The following is a 13644-nucleotide window of genomic DNA, read 5'->3' as shown; positions in this document are numbered from 1 at the left end:
TAGACTTGGTGAAAAATAATGACAACGATTAAGTCATCTCGACACGAACCCATAATTCGGCTGAGCGGAACACAGGCAGCCACCGCTGAACCCCGCTACACCGTGGCTCGGCCAGGCACTCGTAATTAAAAATTAAATTATGGGGTTTTGCGTGCCAAAACCACTTTCTGATTATGAGGCACGCCGTAGTGGAGGACTCCGGAAATTTCGACCACCTGGGGTTCTTTAACGTGCACCTAAATCTAAGCGCACGGGTGTTTTCGCATTTCGCCCCCATCGAAATGCGGCCGCCGTGGCCGGGATTCGATCCCGCGACCTCGTGCTCAGCAGCCCAACACCATAGCCACTGAGCAACCACGGCGGGTTCCAGGTGCTCGTACATCTGCAGGCTTTCGGCAGGTGACTCTGCTATACTTGCACGTGAAGCAAAGGGTGTATGAACATATGCGGCTATGTATAGGCTAATGTCGACGTCGACGCGGAAACCTGCAAGGCTGACGCCGTATAAAATATAACTGAGGAGGAGGAGGAAATAAAGAGAGAAGGCAGGGATGTTAGGAGGAAGCTTTAGCTCGGGCGCTCCTATCTAAATACGTGTAAAAGGAGAATTCCATTTTCTCGGCAACCACTGCGCCAAATTTGAGGAGGTTTGTGGCATTTAAGATAAAAACTTAAAATCTAGTGACTGCCGATTTCTAGTTTTTTATTTATCGTCAATTTCTTAAATAAAAAGTCAAAAATCGAAAATTTTCAAAGAACGAAGCTATCAAGATTACAACTCCGTAACTTAGCATAGAAAAATGATATCACAATTATGTGAATTGCATCTGATAGTACATGTAAAGAGGACAATATAATTGTGTTGCACATGAATCTAAAAAAAAAACGGTAATACGGAAATACAGCTTTTGCAGAACCCTTGTAAACAACGCAGCAAATTCATGTAAGATATAAATTGACATACCGAATTTGTCCGCTTTCAATGATCTAACGGATGCATTTATAGAACCGCGATATCTGTTCTTGACGGAGAGCTATTAATTTCTAAACTTCTTGCTTCTATTTTTTTTTCGAACTTCCTAATTTTTTCAAAATTCTTGCAATAATATTCAGGGCTTAAATCGAAATTCCGCTTCCAAGAGTCACTAGAATTTAACTTCCTCTCTCAAATGCAGCAAGTTTCATTAAAATAGGTCCAGTGGTTATCTCAGAAAAGCTTTCTTGCGTTTTACATGTATTTGAATAGGCCGCATCGAAGTTGGGCCCGAGCTAAAGCTTTCTCTCAGCCAGAAATGCGTATGGTTGGCTATCCTTCACTGGGGGACGGGAGAGAGAGAATAGGAAGATGATGAGGAAATAATCAACGTGCCCTTGCGGTAATTAAGTAAGGACATGATGCAACACACATGATGCAACTGTATAGTTCCCTGAATACACCGTAGTGCGTCTTTTTTTTTTTCGACCAAGAACGTGAGGGCACTGAGCAATTTTCTTTTACAAACCTTGTTGCAATGGAAGCTTTTGTGACAGAACAAATTTGCCCACCGCCGCTGCAGCAACAATTACCCAGTGGGTTGTGCGGGAGTGCATGAATTCAAGCAGTACATTTGACCACGCACATCCAATAATTTGTGGTTGCTTTTTCGCGCCTCACTTCTGGGTTGAATGCCGTTTTCCTTTTTTGGTATATATATATATATATACATATATATATATATATATATATATACTCTTGCTACTTGGGCGCACCTGTAATATTGGATTTTAGTTATGCAGAATTTGGCTAAGACGAAGCCTTGCTACAGTGTCAACAATTTGTCTGTTTCAATACACGCAGTAAACACAATGATCTCATTACACAACCACTTTCCCTATTTAAATGATCGACTGTTGCATGGAGAAGTTTTTTTTTTTTTTTTGCACGTCGGACTTGTTTTTTAAACCTACAAAGGTTGCGCTAACTACGACACTACACATGAATTATCTGCATACGTGGACGTCGTTTCAAAAACAATGACAACGCAATCCATTCCCTAATTAAACTAACTGCATCAACCGAATTTTAGTAGCAAACATTACGGCACGTGTTTATATCGGGAAGTCGAACGGAGTCGTCGTAAAAGTATATAGTTCCCTGCTTCCTTTACATTCGAAATTGGTCACGTCGACCGCAATAACTGGCGTCAAACTATTCGCTCAATTTACCTCACTACGCAGGCGGCCCAATGAAACGCAGCTCTCTTGTGTCCAACACCTGTGTGAAGTAAAGGATTGGCCGTAAAATGCAGCCTCCTGCAATGTCCCAGTGACATGGGACAGCAGTATTTGTAAATAAAATAAATAAAAAAAAACAAGGGAACTGCATTGCCTCTCGCAACCACGCCCCCCTAAAAAAAATTAAAAAAAAAAAAGCTGCCGTCGCACTCCGCGATGTTATTCCGGTTGGCGCTGTGCTCAACTCCCGATTCGATGCATATATTGCAGTCACGTTATAAGCAGCTGAGGCGAGGCGAACTGCTTCATCGCAACGTATCACCTAGCTTCATTTTAAACCACAAATGTAAAATAATTTACACCCTTTGAAGTGAGTGAATACGGGCTTAAATAGGTCTATAACTCAAGCCCTTACAAGCCCCCTTTTTGGGTGTAGCTCACAGGAAAGCAATGTACACCCTTATAAGTGAATAAAGGTGTAAATCTATTTATAACTCCCACCTTTACACCCTTTTAGGGTGTATCTCGCAGCAAAATAATGTGCACCCTTAAAAGTGAGTAATGACGTAAACCAATCTAAAACTCACACCCTTGTATACTCTTTTTGGGTGTAACGCACAGCAAAATAATTTACACCTTTAACAGTGATCAAGAGGGTAAACCGATCTGTAATTCACGCCTATATCTATTTATAACTCACACCAATGCATAACTAACATTGGGAGTTTTATTTGATTCACACTAGTATTCTGTTTTAGGGGTGCAAATTATTATGCTGCGCACTTCGACGTCATGGAGGCGTTTCACTGAGAGCCACGCTTCGTAGCGCTCCTTGCGTAATCAGGTATATTGAACAAATAATGACATTTATTTAGGTTTAGGTCGCTATTTTGAAGTGCACTAACACAAAAGCAGAATTTTGCGACGATTCTTCCCAATATAAAAAAAAATGTGCCGTGAAGACGTGAAGTAAAAAGGTAACGAATGCATTATAGTTTGGTTACGGAAGGAACGGTTTTGGATTTTCTATCAAATTATGTATCTGAAGTGACGAGATTCGAGTGTTCTAAGCAAAAAAAAAAGAACTGCGTGAAAGAAACTTCTGTTCACAAAACTCACAAAAATATCTAGAGTATTGAGTATTCATGCCTGTAAAAGGAGACACTTTAAATCCCAATTGCAAGATACTTATTTCGTTTCACCTTATTTTTTTTTAATGCTAACAGTTCCTTCACCGCCAGATTCATGGCCAATCCCCCAGAGTTAGGTTGCACCATTTCGCTAGGGTACAAGAACAAGAACAGGAAAGCCGGATTCTACCGCCAGTACGAGGTACAATTTTAATTTCGGGCCTCAATTTCTTTCACCCGAATTGGTGCAAATCGGTAAGTGAGAAGGAAAACTGACACACTGATTAAGTATATATATCCGTAACTGCACCAAAAACATATATCGCGCAGTTTCGTAAACAGTACCCGTTAGAGCATCTCAAGAGGACAATTCTATGATGTACGAGCTTACCGCTCACCTCAAGTCTTTTACAATGATAACGAAGGTCTTGCAAAAAGTCCAACTCGCCACTTAGCGGTATATTTCAGAGCGTGGCGTGCAATACATCATCAATTTTATCTGCTTTAGATGTTCCACGAAAAAAAAATAATTTCGCCCAATTTTGACATTTCTCTTTACCTTACTATTTCTACATTTCAGTTAAACATTAAAATTTTTCCCCTATGGATACTATGGGTTAGTTGTCTGTTTCTTCGGACGCTTATGACCACTGTGGTTGTGACCGCTGTAGTTATGCCCGCTGCGTTTGTGACCAGTTGTGACTAACAAAAAAAAAATGCGACCCCCTCGGATGCCCTTATTCCTGTCGCTCACTGCCTAACAATTAAGGGCATCGTATTTGGTAGTCTTGGTCCCATGAGCTGACATGTAAATATTTGTTAAACAGTAGCCTGCTTATAAGCTCACGTGCTAGGTTACGCTAGAGGGCACTAGAATTCTAGCCCACTCTAGCGGCTCATGCGTTTGAGAGGATCTAGCTCGGGTCCTACTATATCTATAAATATATGGAAACGCAAAAATCGTGCTTCTTTTCGACACCCAGTGCACTTAATTTGATTAGGTTGGTGCATTCAAAAGAAAAGAAGTTCAAAGCTATAATGACTTTAGGAAGGGAATCTTTATTTAGGCCGTCGTTTTCCGACAAAAATTGTTAAATTTCCCGAAAAAGAAAAAACTCCAAGTAAACTGAAGTACATATTCGTGTAAAGGCCGGATGGATGGATGGATGGATGGATGTTATGAGTGTCCCCTTTGGAACGGGGCGGTGGGTTGCGCCACCAAGCTCTTGCTACTATACTGCCTAATATTCTACCTAGGTTAAACAATGAAAAAAGAAAAAAAACTATGAACTACCACGCCCAAATTTTCTGATCCCCTATTGCGAATTGTGCTTTTGTACGTCTCCGTCTTTTGTCGTTTCCCTACTTTTCTTCCACCAATCCTCCAGTCGCCTCTTACTAATGTCTATTGCGGACATGTTTGCTTTACCACTGCTCCCTCTGAACCCAAGGGCTTCAAGGAGGCCAGTGGTGCCTAAATCGACCGCTGGGTAGACGTGTTCACATTCTAATAAAACATGCTCCGTAGTTTCCCTAGCTTTACCACAGCAAGCACATGGTTCTTCTTCCTTCTTATATCTCGCTTTATAGGTGCGTGTTCTAAGGCATCCTGATGTCGCTTCGAAAAGTAATGAGCTTCGCTTTGAGTTATCATAAATGGTTTCTTTCCTGATTTCGTTTTTTCCTCTTAAGTAGTTACTCATGGCAGGTTTCTTTTCCATTGCTGCCACCTATGAGATTATGCCGCTACTAGATGGCTATCGCCATCTAGTGGTGGCCCGCGGAACTGTGCAGCGCGCGAAAATTCACCGATGTGCGCGCGCGGCATCGGGACACCCATAGAGTTTCTCTGAGAAACTCTATGGCGACACCGAAGGTAATTGCTTCTCCGCTGATGATGATGAAACATTTTTATTGAAAACAGCAAGTGTCAGAGGAATTTATCTCCCCTCCCTTAGATGGCGGCGGAGAGATAAACTCCTCTGAGTCTCCGCTGGAAAAATTTTCCACCAAATTTTGGGCAGCTAAGTTGGGGTTTGGCCTTTCCAGGTCAGTGAATGTCCAGGCCAGTGAATGCATGATCACTGACCTGGGCAAGCAAAGCAGAAGGGTGGGTCTAAAAATTATAATCTGCAGAAAACTAAAGTAATGTTTAAAGGTCTTGAAAGAGAGCAGCAGTTTACGATAGGTAGCGAGGCACTGGAAGTCGTAAGGGAATACATCTACTTAGGGCAGGTAGTGACCGCGGATCCGGATCATGAGACTGAAATAATCAGAAGAATAAGAATGGGCTGGGGTGCGTTTGGCAGGCAGTCTCTGATCATGACCACCAGATTGCCATTATCAATCAAGAGAAAAGTGTATAACAGCTGTGTCTTACCAGTACTCACCTACGGGGCAGAAGCCTGGAGGCTTACGAGAAGAGTTCTACTTAAACAGAGGACGACGCAACGAGCTATGGAACGAAGAATGATGGGTGTAACGTTAAGGGATAAGAAAAGAGCAGATTGGGCGAGGGAACAAACGCGAGTTAATGACATTTTAGTTGAAATCAAGAAAAAGAAATGGGCATGGGCAGTGCATGTAATGAGGAGGGAAGAAAACCGATGGTCATTAAGGGTTACGCACTGGATTCCAAGGGAATGGAAGCGTAGCAGGGGGCGGCAGGAAGTTAGGTGGGCGGATGAGATCAAGAAGTTTGCAGGGACAACATGGCCACAATTAGCACATGACTGGGGTAGTTGGAGAAGTGTGGGAGAGTCCTTAGCCTTGCAGTGGGCGTAGCCAGGCTGCTGCTGATGATGATGAAGTTGGGGGTACGCCCCTTACACGAGTCTATGCGATATCTAGTTTACAACATTGTAACCCAGGAAAAGAACGCCATCAAGATTCTGCAAACTTCACCTAATAACGCATTTAAAGCGGACATGATTGATTGTTACGCAGCACTCTAAAATATAACACGAATTTGTCAGTACTTTTTCTAAACCCTCGCAAACTTTCTAACAATTGCATGTAGGCTGCACATTCATATATCGGATTCGTGCGCTTTATATTCTCCAAAAGCTGCTGCTTATCGAACTGCATGCGATATCTTTCTTTGGTGCAGAGTTACGCATTTGAATATTTCGTGCTTCAATTTTTTGGGAACCCTTACAAAAAAGTTTCAAGCCCTAAACCAAAATTTTGCTCGCTAGTCACTAAAATTTGATTTATTTCTCAAATGCATCAAATTCCATTCGTATTGGTCAATCGATTGTCTCATAAAAGCATATCTGCGTTTTGCATGCATTCGAATAGGCACCATAGGAGAAATCGTTTTTCTAAGCAACCACTGCACCAAATTTGGTGAGGTTTGTTATACTTAAAAAAAGAAATCCAGTGACAGCTGGAAGCAGGTTTCTTATTTAGTTCGTTAATTTATTTTTATAACTACTGTCAAAAATCTCAAATTTCCAGAAGGAAACTACCAAGTTCACAACTCTATAGCCCGGCAATAAAATATAATATCGAAATTCTGTAAATTTCAGCTAATAATACATCTAAACGGTAAAGAAATTGACCTATTATTTATACATCGCGCTCCAGTATACCGTTCTTACGTGAGCGTGGCTTTTGCAAAGCCATTGTAAATATTGTACGTGACAAATTCACGTAAGCTGTATGTATATATATTCTGGGAACGGCGCGGTCCCTCAGTCCTCGACAACAGGCCCCAGTCCTGGCCAGCCGCGCCCCAAGAGCGCCCAGCCGAGCCTCGAACCACCGCTTGCGCTCGCTAGTCACTTTGTCCCCTACTTCTTCGACTGCTGGCCCCGATGCCGGTGGCTCCGACGATGATGATGGCGGAGTTCCCACACTGCCCCTCTCTCTGCGAAGGCGATGACAGCACTGGCCCACGGAGGCTTGCAGCGACGGCGCCGCATCCTCGGCGGTGGGCAAACCTCGCAAACTGCTGCACCGAACGAGCATCTGTGGAGCAGGCAACGTCCGAGTCACCAAGGTCTTCCAGGAACCCGAAAGCCCTAAACCTGGCCGGCTCCCCGGACGTATACGCTTCGCGAAGATACGTTAGACCAGGTGGTGAGGCCACCTAGCTGTCGAGGTCTTGCAGGAACCAGAAGGTCCTGAACCATTCCCGGAGGCACACCTGGTCCGGTCTTCCTCCTCGACCTCGTTCTGACGAGTGCAGGTCAGCAGGGTCGCCGGCAGCCACCCGCTCGCTGCCATTCCACCGCACGCAGACCAGACGGCACCGCACCAAGCAGTTAACAGGAGGGGAAGGTCGCAGATGACGATGGTCGTCGCTCGAACGGTGCCGCTTCCGCTGCCGCTGGCAACCGACCTCAAGCGCCCACGAGGTTCTCGTCGTAGCCGTCATTGAACTCCTCTTCTTCGGAATCGTCGTCTTCGCTACCACTGCCGCCGGCCGGTAGCCGAGGAACCGCCACCAGGGACCGAGACTTCACCTTGCTCGGACGAGGACGACGCGCGCCGTTCTTGTTCTCGGCCTCGCTACCCGACGAGCGGTTCTTCCGAGCCGTTTTCTTCGACGGCTGGCTTTCGCGCGCCTTGGCGCCTCCCCTACCGTCAACGGTCCAGTCGTCGTCGCTCTCCGACGTCTCTGAGTCGCTCGACGCGGTCGCGCCGCCGGATTGAGAGCCACGCCTGGTGGTCTCCGGGCTTCGACAACTTGTCGCGTTGATGTAGCACTGCATCGCGTTGATGCAGTAACCGCGCATTCAGGGCCCTCCTTCAACGGTGGCGCCGGGAGCTACAGCAGCCGCTAGGAGACCGCTCCGCCCCCGCGTCCCATACCAGACCCGATGATCATGACAGAGGAGGAGCCGGCGGAAATGCTCCTCGGCGAACGCCAGAGCTGCAGCTCGCACCACCGCGGCCATGGTCACGCACCAGGCCAGGCAGACGTCGCTACTGGCCGTGGAAGGCGGGGTGGTGCCGCCCGCCTTCCCCGCGGTCATGCACCGTCCCGGAACGCAGCCGGGGCCCCCCCAAGTTACGGGCGCCAATGTGGGAACGGCGCGGTCCCCCGGTCCACGCCAGCAGGGCCCAGTCCTGGCCAGCCGCGCCTCAAGAGCTTTCCAGCCGAGCATCGAACCACCGCTCGCGCTCACGAGTCACTTCGTCCTCTCCTTCTTCGACTGCTGGCGCTCCATGGCTGGCGCCATAAATTTTGTAGGAAACTCTATGGCTGGCGCCGATGCCAGAGTTCCGATGATGATGATAATGGCGGAGTTTTCATGATATATATATATATATATATATATATATATATATATATATATATATATATATATATATATATATATAAATATATATATATATAACTTTGATGCTTTAACGGATGCAATTTACAGAACCGCGATATGTGTTTTTCATGCAGAGGGACAAATTTGTACAATTTTTCAAAAATACACTTGTAAATATTTTCAGGCATCACATCAGAATTTTGGTTGCAACGGTGACTGAAAGTAACTTTGTTTCTAAAATGCATTAAATTTCTCTTGGCTACTAGGCGCGAAAACACACGACACAAGGAAGGAGACGGGACAGAGCGCCCCCGTCTCCTTCCTTGTGTCGTGTGTTTTCGCGCCTAGTAGCCAAGATGAATTGTGACCAACTCGCCCAACAAGACGTCCTTTTGGCGGACGTCTTAGACGGGACAGAGCGCCCCCGTCTCCTTCCTTGTGTCGTGCGTTTTCGCGCCTAGTAGCCAAGATGAACTGTGACCAGCTCGCCCAACAAGACGTCCTTTTAAACATTAAATTTCATTTAAATCCGCCCGGGGGTGAGCTCTAAAAAGCATCTCTGCGTTTCGCATGTATTTGAATAAGCGGCATAGGAGTTAATTGGGCCCGAGCTAAAGCTTTCTCTTAAGAAAAAAAAAAAAACCTGATGTTCCGTACACGGGCGGTTTTTATGGCGAACGGCGCTGTTTAACACTCGTAGGGCTATCCTTCATACACAAGCACAAATACCCAAGAGAGTGGCCGAAATATGATCCCCATTGTAGTTAAATTGGTAAAGCAAGGGGAACGGAGAAGGCAACGCGCGTCTCCTCTTCTAGCCCGGCTGCTGATGCGCATTGAGGGTGTCGAACCGAAACCTTTTCCGCTTCAGTTCAAGCCCAGGCTTTTTGGTTCGGCTGAGATTCAGCTCCCAAGCGAAAACCGGTTCGAAACTTTCTGAACCGCTTTTCTGAACCTGTACATATTTTCAAAGGGCTTCGAAGAAAAAAAATATATGCAGAAGTTCTACTGTAGTTGCCCAAGTATGCGTAAGCACTGCGCCATTTGTTCATCTGCACGCATACGACACGACGTATGTTGTTTTAACGTGATAGCTTAAAGAGTAAGCTCTAGCTCGGGTGCTCGTATCTAATTACATGTAAAAGAATTCGTTTTCCTCTGCAACCAACACACCAAATTTGACAAGGTTTGTTGCACTTAAGAGAAAAACGTAAATTCTCACGACTGTTGCTTTAAAATTTTTGATTTAGATTGTCAATATTTCATTAAAAATTGACAAATACAAAATTTACAAAATCGAAAATTTTCAGAAAACGAAACTATGAAGTTTGCAACCAACTCGGAAAGGAAAATTGATATCGGAATTCTGTGAACCGGATCTGACAGTATATCTAATGCGGACAAAATTGACGTTACACATGAATCTAAAAAAATATTCAGTAGTATGTAAATACAGCTTTTGCAGCACCCTTGTACACAACGTAACAAATTCACATAAGAGTTTTGTAGTACTTACAGAAATCTCCAGGAGGGCTGCCGCGTTTGTATTGAGCGCCGTAAGACAAACCTATGATGGGCGAGCTGCGTTGTCCTTCATACTACGCAAGGGGTGCGGTTCCGACAGATGGCGACTCCGTAAGCCCTCGCCCCCACTCAACACCTCCCAATACGCAACTATGCGGGGAAAGGGGCTGGGTGCTTCCAGTGTCAGAATTCGATCCTAGACCATCGAGACTACAACTAACCAATCCCGTTTTTGCAAACGCCCTTTTACGGGGGCCCTGGGCCACTTTTGATTGAAGTGGATAAATGTATTTCAAGTGAAAACTGGCTATTTCAGAAATTATCATCATCATCAGCCTAGTTACGCCCACTGCAGGGCAAAGGCCTCTCCCATACTTCTCCAACTACCCCGGTCATGTACTAATTGTGGCCATGTTGTCCCTGCAAACGTCTTAATGTCATCCGCCCACCTAACTTTCTGCCGCCCCCTGCTACGCTTCCCTTCCCTTGGAATCCAGTCCGTAACCCTTAATGACCATGGGTTATCTTCCCTCCTCATTACATGTCCGGCCCATGCTCATTTCTTTTTCTTGATTTCAACTAAGACGTCATTTGCCCGCGTTTGTTGCCTCACCCAATCTGCTCTTTTCTTATCCCTTAACGTTACACCGATCATTCTTCTTTCCATAGCTAGTTGCGTCGTCCTCAATTTCAGCAGAACCCTTTTCGTAAGCCTCCAGGTTTCTGCCCCATATGCGAGTACTGGTAACACACAGCTGTTATACACTTTCCTTTTGAGGGATAGTGGCAACCTGCTGTTCATGATTTGAGAATGCCTGCCAAACGTACCCCAGCCCATTCTTATTCTTCTGGGTATTTCAGTCTCATGATCCGGATCTGTGGTCACTACCTGCGCTAAGTAGATGTATTCCCTTACCACTTCCAGTGCCTCGCTACCTATCGTAAACTGCTGTTCTCTTCCGAGACTGTTAAACATTACTTTAGTTTTCTGCAGATTAATTTTCAGACCCACCCTTCTGATTTGCCTCTCCAGGTCAGCGAGCATGTATTGCAATTGCTCTCCTGATACTTTAACGCAACATGTACTTCAACGCGTTCAGCAGAAGTGGAGGTCTTGGCAATCCAACACTGCCCCCGCTGTGCTCCCGTTCCTTCTTCAATGCCTTGCACTGTGAAGGCTACGACGCATGGTAACGCGTACCCACAACGTTCCGCCTTCGAAATGCTACTGTGACACGCAGTTCAAATTTCGCTTCCGATTGCTAACGTACACGTTACTTGTGTGTGTGCCTACGACGCGCCAAACGTAAGCCAAATGCGGTTGTCCTCAGCCAGCCGCAGAGCGCTTAGCCAGTGGACTCGTGGCGGCACCCCGCGGCATCTACGCTACGTAGCCGACCGCAGCTACCAATAGCAGCTGCGCATGGGAATCCAATTTATTTCGAAACAAAGCGTCCAGAAGAGAAAGAGGAGCAGAGTTCTGCAGAAAAAAAAAAGCGTTCGAGAGAAAGGAGACTGCGCTCCGCTTGTGAGCTCCATGCATCCTGTACGACAGCAAAACTTGGCCGATATGCACAGCAACGTATACAGACTTACTTCACCAAGCCGGGGTGGTTCAGGGCCCCTTTAAGAGCAACGAATGCAACAGGCAGCGAAGATGTGTACGCAACTACGCGCGGAAAGGGACGGGATGCTTCCGGTGTCAGAACGCCCTCCTAAACCACCGAGACTACAACCCTGTTGCAAACGCACTTTTAAGCGTAACAAACAGTGCCTAGGCAATCCTAAACACTTGCAGAAACAAAGCGGCCATTTTCTCATTAGAAACCATGCTCCCAAGCTGGGCATTGTTCCAATCAATGCCGCCAAGCCCTCATGTTGTTGCCGGGCAGACTTCCATAGTTGGCAGAATTATTTCGAGTGTTCCTACTTTCGTTAATGTTCGCGGCGACTACATAAAGGTACCAGGTACCAATTTTTAAACTTGCAAGGGTGGAAGGTGGGACTTGTTGGAAACTTTTCAGCTTTGGTTAGCAGTATGACGTCCAACATAGGAAGAGAGAGGTCATAGGAAAGGGTGCAACTTGCAACAACTTTACTGCACACACAGACCAGGCATTATGGCACAACAGAAGGGACTATTAAAGCATAAACAAAGCATAAACTGTGTGTGGTGATCTTAGCATTCATTCCTGCGGCCATCACTGCAGATCGGTTTTCGGAGGTACAAAAATCGCCAGTCACCACTAAAGCAAACAAATGAAAGACAAGTGATGTGCATTCAATACACAATCCCAGCGAGCACCGTGAAAGTGCCCCTTCTCTGTCAGATAAATTGAAATATATAGATACATGATCTCTCCGTTGTAATGTTTGAAGATTAGTACTCTTGTCAACCTCCTCTCTTCTCATATGTTATGGCATCATATATAAGCCTGGTCTGTGTGTACAATCAAATTGTCGCAAGTCAGCGCTCTTCCCAGTCACGTTTCTCGCTTCTTGCATTGGCCACTGCACTGCTAACCAAAGAAGCATTTTTAAGCATTGCTGCACATTTAACTGGTAAAATACGCAATGTAGTATAGCCGAGTATAAGGAATGGCTACATGTACCTGTAAAGGAAAGTCAATACATGTTGCATACTAGGACCAGACCCTCATGAAAAGTTTGATGTTCTCAACATAATGCAGCACAAAATGCTGACGTTGCCATTTTGCACTTTAACAAGTCGCAAAGCCATATGCAGCCCTTTGATTTGTTACATGCAGGAACACAGAGTCAAATGTCTAAGTTTTAATACATTCAATATATTTATTTACTCAGTTTAGACAGAGTCAAACAAAGCATCATTTTCTTTGTTTCATCATTCTTTTGTTTCATCATCATTCAAGCATCAGTCTTTTTTTTTTTTCATCGGCATACTATGTATATAAAAATGTTAAAACAGAAACCTGACTTCAAATTCCACAAGCTTAACACCGCAAACATGCACACATCCAGACACTCTGAACCAGTCACAATTTTCTTTTTTAACACACACATTCCACCACTCGCGCAAGCATTCTCACACATGCACCACGAGTAATCACTTTTTTCCTTGTTTCTTCTTAGTGCTTTACAAAGTCATTTCCATTCCTACAAAAAAATAATGAAAAAGCCTAGATTCAGTCCACATCCTGGCGGTCTCCACCTCCATAAGACATTCTGGCAACCATACCGCCATACCACGAGACGACAAACAGCTTTTCTGCCATCTCCGTGTTCTGCGCCGCACAGCACGACATCTCTTCTGCTCTTTACCGAGCCTATGCCGCATGTTATGAACAACAGGGGTATTGGGGGTGGGGTGGGGGGGAGGGATGAGAGGATTTGTGGGAGGACCAACCAGTTGGCGGGCGTCGGTTGGAAAGGGGAGCATGCACCAACGGTGCTACACTCGAGATGAACAGTTCGGACCCCTAAACACCGAACTACTCGAGTTACGGCAGCAACTGTGACAAACGGGG

The 13644-nt window shown here is 45.4% G+C and overlaps 1 protein-coding gene across 1 annotated transcript; it reads right to left on the bottom strand.

Annotated features, from left to right (window-relative positions):
* Positions 1-7690: 7690 nt before the first annotated feature.
* On the bottom strand, positions 7691-8062 carry LOC139049290 (RNA polymerase-associated protein RTF1 homolog). The gene has a single exon (XM_070524668.1). The coding sequence runs from the start codon at positions 8060-8062 to the stop codon at positions 7691-7693; it is 372 nt and encodes a 123-aa protein (XP_070380769.1).
* Between the last annotated feature and the right edge of the window lie 5582 nt (positions 8063-13644).

This window comes from Dermacentor albipictus, chromosome 8, assembly GCF_038994185.2.
Source record: "Dermacentor albipictus isolate Rhodes 1998 colony chromosome 8, USDA_Dalb.pri_finalv2, whole genome shotgun sequence".
Taxonomy (NCBI): Eukaryota; Metazoa; Arthropoda; class Arachnida; order Ixodida; family Ixodidae; genus Dermacentor; species Dermacentor albipictus.
Note: the sequence above shows the minus strand (reverse complement) of the source record. Positions and strands in the feature narration are given on the sequence as shown.

Coding starts and splice junctions, on each gene's coding strand:
- LOC139049290 (XM_070524668.1), bottom strand. CDS start 8,062: ATGCAGTGCTACATCAACGCGACAAGTTGTCGAAGCCCGGAGACCACC.